The sequence below is a fragment of the Helobdella robusta genome, assembly GCF_000326865.2.
Source record: "Helobdella robusta unplaced genomic scaffold HELROscaffold_9, whole genome shotgun sequence".
NCBI lineage: Eukaryota > Metazoa > Annelida > Clitellata > Rhynchobdellida > Glossiphoniidae > Helobdella > Helobdella robusta.
This window is the reverse complement of record NW_008705512.1, coordinates 2,452,344-2,462,641: the sequence shown is the minus strand read 5'-3', so window position 1 is coordinate 2,462,641 and position 10,298 is coordinate 2,452,344. Positions and strand designations below refer to the sequence as shown.

The 10,298-nt window shown below is 31.7% G+C and overlaps 2 protein-coding genes across 2 annotated transcripts; both read left to right on the top strand.

The window, feature by feature from the left end:
• Positions 1–1,412: 1,412 nt before the first annotated feature.
• Positions 1,413–2,804, top strand: HELRODRAFT_71234 (hypothetical protein; the record flags this gene model as incomplete). The annotated part of the gene is made up of 4 exons (XM_009032981.1): positions 1,413–1,579; positions 1,755–1,830; positions 2,239–2,316; positions 2,637–2,804. Coding segments are annotated over 4 exons (489 nt in total), but the record flags the coding sequence as incomplete, so codon positions are not given.
• Positions 2,805–5,536: 2,732 nt separating this feature from the next.
• On the top strand, positions 5,537–7,432 carry HELRODRAFT_121951 (hypothetical protein; the record flags this gene model as incomplete). Its single annotated transcript, XM_009033166.1, has 4 exons — positions 5,537–6,400; positions 6,464–6,599; positions 6,924–7,055; positions 7,284–7,432. Coding segments are annotated over 4 exons (1,281 nt in total), but the record flags the coding sequence as incomplete, so codon positions are not given.
• Positions 7,433–10,298: the final 2,866 nt, after the last annotated feature.

The window sequence follows — 10,298 nt, the reverse complement described above, 5'->3', positions numbered from 1 at the left end:
GCAGATGATTTAGTCTTGATGGCTGATAGCATGGAAGAATTGCAGTTAAAATTTGACAGATGGAAAAGTGTTATTGAAAAGAAAGGGTTAAAAGTTAATATTGGTAAGACGAAGGTAATGGTGAGTGGGGAAGGTGGGGAGCGAGTGATAAGTAAAATAGACCCCTGTGGGGTATGTGACAGGAGAGTGAAGGCTAACTCGGTATTGTGTATAGGATGTCAGAAATGGGTGCATAAGAGATGTAGTGGTGTGAGGGGGGCACTGAAAAAAATGGAAGGCACGTTCAAATGTAAGAAATGTGTTCTTGGTGTGATTAATAGGACGGACGCTAGGACGGGGTTGAGTGGTAGTATTGAAAAGTGGAAAGCTTTGTTTACTTAGGGGATAAGCTGAACGCGGATGGAGGATGTTTGAGCGCAGTTACGGCTAGAGTTCGTGTAGGATGGATGAAATTTAGGGAACTGGGTGGGGTATTGTGTGGAAAGAAATGGTCTGTGAAGATGAAAGTGAGGGTATATAAAGCATGTGTGAGAGCAGCGATGGTATATGGTGGTGAAACTTGGGTGTTGAGGAGAGAGGAGGAAAGTGTACTGCAGAGGGCTGAAAGAGCTATGGTGAGGATGATGTGTGGGGTTAAAGTGAAGGATAGGAGGAATAGTACAGAGTCAATGATGGGACTGAATGAGGACATTGTGACATTGATAAGGAGATCGAGATTGCGGTGATATGGACATGTGTTGAGAAGGCATGAAAGGGTCGGGATTAGGCGAGTGTTGGAGTTCGAGGTTGAAGAAGTGGTAGGAAGGGGTCGTCCGCGATTGGGATGGAGAGAGCAGGTGGAGAAGGACAGGGTGAAAGCGGGGTTGCGTGATACTGAGGCGAGTGACAGATGTGGATGGCGTCGAGGGGTATTTCGGTTTCATCATAGGTAGCCAAACGGCAACCCCCGATCTCGGGGAAAATGTCGTCTAAGCGTGTGTTGTTAACATTTTTATGAAGTCTTTAAATTGTCATTATCATTGCACCCTACCTCTAGATTAGACCACTGCACACCTTCTTTTTTAAAAAAGTTCCTCTGCAGTCTGGTCTCTTTTTTTTGATAACATGATACATACCATTGTACAGCTTTCAAGGTGCTTACTAGTGTAATGCTTTACACTAAAATAGCTTGCTTAACCATGTAAATTTGACTTGGCTGTTTTACATGGTTTTGCCCTGCTTGTTTTGATGGCTTATTCCATCTGGTCTTGTCAATATTAAATATGTTTCAGATTTAATAGATTGTTTACACTATTTTTCTTACCTCTTTTATTGCCTCTATTTGAAATGTGGAATATCATTAAAAAAGTTCATTTTTATTTTTTGCTTGAAAATTTCAATATATTTTTCAATCTTTTCTGTTTCCAATATAGCAGATGAACCAAAGTGCAAATTTTTTGTGGAGGTTATCAAGATCCACTTATTTACATTCACAATCTACAAAGGATAAAGGTGTGAAAAAGAAACTTCTGTATGAATCTGTCAAGCTGGCAGAACGGGCCCTCTCATTGGATAATAATTGCCCTGACGCTCATAAATGGTTAGTTGGTATTTTATCTCATTAATTTTTTGTATGTTGATTACTTAACTGTTTTAGACTTTTGTTGCATCCGGTATTCAAATGACACTTAAGTTTTCAAATGCACGAGTTTATGCCATGATATCTGTCATGATACTTTGACAATTAATCTATTTGGAAGCGTTTCTGAATACAGGTATGCCATCACGCTCGGAAGCACCAACGACTACGAAAGTTCTACCAACAAAATAAAGAATGGTTACTTATTCAAGGTTTGCCTAGATTAACTTTTTAAGAAATTCTTCTAGTTTTGTTAAACATTTATCTTTACTATTGTTGGTCATCATCAGATAGTTAGGGGGAATAATTAGAGTGTAAATTATGTAATTTGGATCTGGGGCCTAAATATTTATCCAAATTACATATAACAAATGATGAGAATTTTGAATTGCAATAAGTTTACTATAAAAAAAAAACAATTTTATTATAATTACTATTATCATTTCTGTCATAATAACAGTATTAATACTAAACATCAGATTAAAATTTACAAAAACCTCAGTTTAAATATTGTACATTTTGTAAATTATCACATTAATCTTCATTTACTTCATTTATAAATACTGTTACCTAATTTGTCAGGAAGAATTTTTTTCTTCAACCCAACATAAACCTCACAGGAGCACATCGAAATGTCCATCAGTTTAAATCCTACTGATCCAGCTAACCACTATCTTCTTGGTAGATGGTGTTATGGGGTAAGTTGTGATCATTGAAACCCTTGGTTGTTTTGCACTGTAAATTATAACAATATGTTGTGTACATGAAGTTAATTAAATAATTTATTGCTTTTATATATTATGAAGCTTACACTTATATTCATAATAGTTCGTGTGCAAGTGATGATTTTACCTATCACTATAACAATGTTCCATATCATTTTTTATTATTTCATCATTTCTTTATTTAAATTTTCGATATTTTTTTCACATCGTCATAATATAATTTTATTATCCTGTTATCATCACTTCATTACATCAACATACGACGTCACCATGATCATGGTGATATTCTACAGGTGTGCATGTTGTCGTGGATGGAAAGAAAAATTGCCAGCAGTTTATTTGCAAGTCCACCAGTTTCCACAATCGATGAAAGTCTGAATCATTTTTTGCAAGTGTGTCATCTTTCTCTGCTTTTCATAACAATTTTAAGACCAATTTTCTATTTGAAAAATATGGACTAAATGAATTTTCATAGGCGCATACATTGAGATCTAAAGGATGGAAAGAGAATATGCTGTACATAGCGAAGGTATTGTTGGTTGTATTGTGATCACTCTTGTAGTCCTATATATGCATCTATATTCGTCACAAAATTCAAATTTTTATTGTGATGCCACTTGTACCATTCGTAAAATCTTGGCTGGCATCATCCTTAATCGTTAACAAAATGTGTCTATAAATTGGGCATATTTTCAGAAAGTAAATTGTTGCTTTGTTACTGGTGTATGGTTTTCACAGCAAAACAATTTCAGAAATTAAAGAGCAGTGAAATGGATTTTTTGTTTTTACAAGCCTGGCCAAGGCATTTGACACTGAATAGATAGGTATGGACTGTGGAAATGTTTTTCATAGATTATGTTGAAGTTTTCAAGCACTCGTGAACTAAGCGATATAAATTACGCCACGGGTTTTTGATATACTTTTTCATTAATAAATTATGAAATTTGTATAAAATTTGATGTAGTTGTAGGGATATCCTCCATACTATTAATTTCTTTAGAAATTTTTTGTATTATTCCATGTTTCAGTGAATATTTTTGCTTCATTTTCTTAGTTTTATATGTCCGACCCAAAACGGATGGAGACTATAAACGAGGATTGATTGATTTCTTAGTTTTATATATTTCTAAACTGCTGCTTTTTCTAATAAATAGTGCTTGATAGAGAAAAAAAACTACACAGAAGCCATTGAATGGCTGAAAAACGCCAGGGATGTGCCTATTATTTCCAACGTTGTTAGTAAATTAGTTATTTGTTTTTTCATTGGTACTCATATATATGGAAACTAAGTTCCTACATTCATTTTCATGTATTATTTAATTTAAACATTTATTTACAGGATACAGTTTATCAAACTGAAATTGAAACTTTATTAAAAAATTTTTAACGCTTTTCAATCATTTAAAATTTTATATTTTCATATATATATGTATATCTTTTTAAATAAAACATTTGTCATATAAAACGTGCTCTGCATTAAAATACTAAATCAACTGAATGAATGGCGTTCATTGCAATACTAATAGTTGTAAGTTTTTTATATTCGTTATGGCGATCACATCAATGAGCGATGAAGCTTCAAGCCTGGATACGCAGGGAAACTAGAAGCCTACAAGAATAATTTGGAATGGCTGCCATCAAATCACTGCAGTAATCAAATTGTTCACACATAAAACAACACTCTTCAAACTGAAAATAAGTTAAAATTGGCCTGTTGAGTCGAAAAAAGTTCTCAGGTTTATAATGATTTTGCAGAAGAAAATCATTTCTTATTTGCAAAATTCGAAACAAAATGATATGCACATGTGTATATATATATAAACGAACTGCAAACATATTAGCGCCAAACATTCTGTTCAATTTATAGAATATTGTAAAAAACGAACTACAAACATATTAACGCCAAACATTCGGTAAAATTTATAGAATATTGTAAAATATATATATATATATATATACGATATGAGATCAATTCGGTAGAATTCATACAATACTATATAGTATATATATATAATAAATATATATATATATACGTGCAGAGGTATGGTGAAATAGCTAAGTGTACACAAAATTTCTGTATGAAATGTACGTCTTATTTGTACATCTTATACGTACACACGTGTAGCAGGCATACAGCGATTTGATGGCTTTGCTGAGTTTGCCGTTAGATGAGCGTTAGCGTTACAGAAGATTAAATAAATATCATTTCTATTAATGTTTTTCATAAAAGTGTTTTTTTTATAAAAATTTTGTTAAATGTCGACATGGTCAATAATGCTATCAGCAAGTTCTTAGCCGCATTTTTCATGCGTCAATATATGTATAATGTGCATGTGCATCCATTGGAAATGTGAATGTGTGTGACAGCTTATATATGTATCTATATTGTACAATTCTAAAGCATATATATATATATATATATATATATATATAATTTCGTAAAACTACAGTGATTGCGAGTGCGACAAATGAAATAAGTGACTTATTTATTTATGTTAAATAAATTTGTTTATTGATATTTCTTACTATGCTTTAATTCTGTTATAAATAAAAAATCTTTATAACATTGTGTTGCTTGTTTGTATGGAAATGTGTTAACATTGCAAATATGTTACGAAAATTTCTGATAAATTAATTCTTGGTTATCGCGTTACTAATTGTTATGATGTTATCACGTGTATAACACATTGTTTGAGCAAGACTTAGGAATGCAATATATTAAAAAATAGTTTTATAAGATAATTTGTAAATGTTCTAAAATGGAAGAAAAATATACCTTTCTTGAGCTGCTTCTAAGTTGTGTTCAATTAATAAAAATAAAATCGTACAGGGAGGAGTTGATTGCTTGACCTTCTCCATGAACAACTCTACTAAAGCAGTTTTTGACGAGAAGAGTTTGGTTGTGGATGGAGAACGTGTGCCCTGGCTGATAAATTCCAACGAAAACAGCGACAATGAAGAGGCAAATGAGAATAAACAATCTGATATCAATTTGAGTACACAGTTTTTCATTCTCAAAACGGAAGATTGTTCAATGGAAAATCTTCACAATTCTTCAAAAACTCGTTTGCAGGAAAAATTTAATACAACATTAGAACAAGTTCGTAAAAGATTGGAAGATCCTTCACTTTCACCTCATGAAGTTCTCTTTGGTCATGATCCAAACATTGGTAAACTCAAAAAAGCTTACCTCAAAAACCTTATTATTCTCAGCTTTGGATTTATGTTTGTCTTTTCAGCATTTTTTTCATTACGAAATTTGCAGACAAGTCTCAACCGCAAATATAGCCTGGGTTTGTTTTCTTTAGCTTGCATGAATGCTACCTTTGCTGCCGGTTGTATTCTTGCCAATACTATAATACAGAAAGTTAGACCTAAACGAGTAATCACTCTGATGTTGTTTGGGAACAGTCTTTATGTTGCTTCCAACTTTTATCCAAGCTTTTTAACATTAGTACCTGCCACTTTAATATTGGGATTTACGATGGCTAATCTTTTAGTAGCCCAGAGTACATACCTGACTAGCATAGCTGTATCGTTTGCTTCGGCAGCAAATAAACGACCCGATTATATAATCTCTGTTTTTAATGGATACTTTCTGTTTATGATTTATCTCGCTCATTTTTTTGGAAATTTAATGTCTTCTATCATATTTTATATTTTTCCATCATCGTTAATGAAAACATTGCTTATAACATCTAACGTTACCTCCGTTTCAACTCAACTGGTCCTAAATAACTTTACGAACGAATCTCAAAACTGTGGATTCAAGTTTCATTTTTTATCAGTTGAACAGATGGAATACAATTTTAGTATTGATTTTTACGTACTTTACATTTTGGTGGCGATTTTCATGCTGGTTACGATACAGGCACATCTCATTATAGGACTTTTTTTGGACAGATTAGACGTTATATTTTATAAATCGAAACTGGGGCTAAAAAGTCAAGTGTGCGAAATATGGAAGCTACATGTTGACCCAAAAATGAAATTCATGCTGCCTATGATGATTTACCTAGGTTTTCAAGAAGCTTTTATTTACGCGGATTTCACAAATGTAAGTAGTGTATTTTAAGTTTAGAATTTTTCAAACTAATTATTACAATACTTTTCCATTCAGTCTTATGTCACGTGTTCAATTGGTTTGCATATGATTGGTTTTGTCATGATGACTTTTTCCGCCATGGATTCAGTTTCGTCCTTTCTTTGTGGTTACCTGAGAAGATTTTTGAGCCAGAGTGTTATGATGGCAGTCGGTTAGCTTTTGATGTTTCTTTCATATGATATTTCGGTGCATACATCTTTTAACAATCATCAGTATTTCTAAAGCATGCAACATCGTCATATCTTAATTGAGTGAAAATGATGAATGCGAATTCTCTTGAAAGCCATGGAAATTTCGATGGGGATCGAGTTTTTATGTGTTACTTCAATCTAACGAACTCGTGTGAACGAATGGTGATCGAGCAAATTTACAAAAAATGTTTCGCTTCATTTACTTGTTTGATGTTTTCATATATCACTATACCATATAATATTATTAAAGCTAATGTTTTAAATTTCATTAAATTTTTTAATAGGCTCAGTGCTTCATTTGATTACTTTGCTGTTTCTTTATTTTTGGAAGCCGTCTCCAGATCAACGTGCAACTGTGTTTGTCGTTGCTGTTTCATTGGGAGTTGTTGATGGCATCTGGCAGACACTAACAAACAGTATGTTTGTCCATAATTTTAGAAAATTTTGCCTTTTATTATTTAATAACTATATTTTTTATACATTTTGTTTAATAATTTAAATTAAAGAATTAAAAGCTATGTTCTTGCATTTTTAGACATTCGTTAAAATTTCAATTAAATTTTTCATACATGTTTAAACTCTTTATATTCTTTTCCGATATGTTTTATATTTTAAACAGTTTTAAAATATTTATTTTCATGAAGGTCTCTGTGGAATACTTTTCAGTAGTCGTCAGCGGGTGGCAGTTTTTTCAAGCTTAAGAATGTATCAAGCTCTAGGTTTCACTATTGCCTCCGTATATTCTCATTTCTTATACAACGAAGTTAAAGTAGCCATCCTTATGATTGTTCTTATAATATCAAGTTTCAGTTTCATATGTTTAGAAATTCACACATCTAAAACTCCAGCAAATGAATTTTACATAACCGAAGATCGTACTCCGACTACCGCAAAAACATCATCTTGATAAAATTGAAAAAATGTTTTTTTCAAAGTATTAAAATGAACAGTTTTGTATTATTTACCAAACTTCATTCCAGGATTCTGTCGACATGATTTGCTGATAAATGTATTAATATTAAGTGTTAGTGTGATCTCATGCATTAATGTATCGTATGAATAATATGATTCTATTAAATGAATTTTATTGTTCAAATTTATTTGCTAATAATTTTAATCTATTTTTGTTATTTTTTTTATTTTCGTCCTTTTTGAACTTTTTAAATTTACTTTTCGAGCTTATTTTTGAATTTTTTTATATTTTCAAATTAATTAAATTTGAATTCGAATCTCAACATATTTTTGTAATGTGTCGTCTAAATGTTAAAAATGACGCAAAATTTAAAAGCTAAATTCATCTTGTATTTAAAAAAATTCAGCGAAATTGCTAAGTGACATCGATGGCAGTAAAATTGAATGCATAAAAAATACGAAACGAAATCAATAAGGCAATAGAAATATTTTGTAAATGAATATTTTGTTTCTATTGGTCTTCTTTTTTCATTTTATCATCAGATACGTTTCTATCATAAAACAAGGCTCCGCATATTCCCGCCGCCAAAGCTACCCAAGCGAAACTGGACAATCCGTAAGCGAGAACGGTCTCTGCTAAAAAGCTGCTTGCTATGATGATTTTGTAAATCAAGAAGCAAGATAACATTAACATCGCTGGTACTGATGCACACGCAATCAACCAAGCTTTGTAGGGACCATCAAGAGCATTTGTTTTGTTGTCTTTTGTTGTAGATTTTTCTGAAAAATAACTTGTTCTAATAAGAGATTTGTAAAGGAGATTCATAGAATAGAAAACGGCACATATGTAATGAGCCACTAAGGATTTTATCAAATTATCCGGTGGATGACCGAAGCGCATTTGTAATTGATGATTTATTTTTGACGACGGTGTCACTGGAATTTCTGGGGCCAAATACTTCATAATTTCAAAAATTAACAATTACGTTTGTTAAGCAAAATCTTGCAATCCTCTTCAAACTATCTGATAATAAAATAAATTTAACTAGTTTATAAAATATAAAATAGATGTTGCAACCGAAATTTCAAACAATTCCTAATAAACTCACCTTTTGTTTTTTCAGAGTAATCACTTTTCGTGAATTTGAATATATAGCAAAAGAAATACGAGCCACGTAATAAAGTCTACACTTTAAATATTTACAAAGCATGCATGCAGGTGCACTGAAATGACTGGTGATGAACAGATGGGTGAATTTGAAGTGCTGTTTAGCTGCTGTTTGTTACATATATGTACTAGTAGTACACATTTATAAAATGTTGCTGTTTGTTATGCACAACACGGATTACGTAATTTCGTTACATTAGTTATTTTTATTCACAAAAGTAATTTTTACATTCATTACGAACAATGATGCTAATTTTTAAGAACTGAGGTTAAAAATTGTAAGTATAAGTTTTTGTTTTATGAAAAAGAGAACAAATAATTAACCACATTGTAGAAATGTTTATTTATTTACCATTGGTAAAAGAGAAAGTAACCACTAAGCATTAAATGCTAAATACCAAATTTAACTTCTATGAAAGTTAAGTTGTCGAATTTAAAATAAATCAAAAAGTAATGTGAATAAATATGTGCATTAAGTATTAACTTCATAAAGGTTTAGGTGAGCGTTAAAATGCAAAGTGTTTACTACTTACCAGAATTGGCAGTCTACGATGCAGCTGATTTGTTTTCAAAAATTGAAAATATTTTAATTCATGGAAAAACTTTTACGATTTTTTTATAGACTGTGTGAATCCTTACCAGAAACTTTTCGGCAGCATCAACTCGTCGTCTTAAATTAGGAAGATTGCGATGTAACTGCACTTCATTTACTTATTTTAAAAGCGTTTGCTGAAAGCACATTTAGTAGCTTTTTACAACTATTGACAATTATTACTTATTTTATTTTTAATAAAATATCAACGACTTTTGCACGTTCATCTAAAATCTTAAAATTCTAACCCAGAACTGTCGACAGAAAAGCTGGTAGGTGCGAAGGAGGAATGAGGAAAAAATGTTACTGTCATCTCAACCAGTAATCGATTAACTAAATGGTTTCAATCTGTTTCCAACCGATCACAAACGCTGAATACATTTTACAGCAGGAGCCCCATCTCAAACTTCAAACTTGGGTCTCTCGCAGCGCCGCTTCTTGCAAGTGAGTTCAGTGCACGAAACAGTCACTGTTCTTACAATCTTGAATACGAACTATTGCATGTATTTTCATATGAACCTTTTTATCAAACTTTTTAAAATTTTTGACGGTAAAGGGAAGGAAGATACATGTCCTCTTCCAAAACAAAAAAAATTCTACACGTATTTACTGTACAATTCTTTATTTACACAAGATACATTAAATACTTCGACAAAAATTTACTGTACATTCAATTTACGCAGAATTTTGTTCATTTTCAACCACGATATTTCTAAGATAAAATATAAATTCAAATGAAAGTTGGAAAGGCTTAAAATATTCCAGTATCGTTGTGTAAAAATTATATATTGATATCACCGTTAAAAACATCATTTAATAAAAATGTGATGTAACGAAATAAATTGGGAGGAAATAGTGCAGGTTAATGTTAAAATATTAGAACAAATTTTATAAGAACAAATTTAATTACAAAACATATAACTTTTTCAAACAAATCAATATAAAGACAAATCAACCATCCCTGAATTAAAACGAACAAGCCATTTG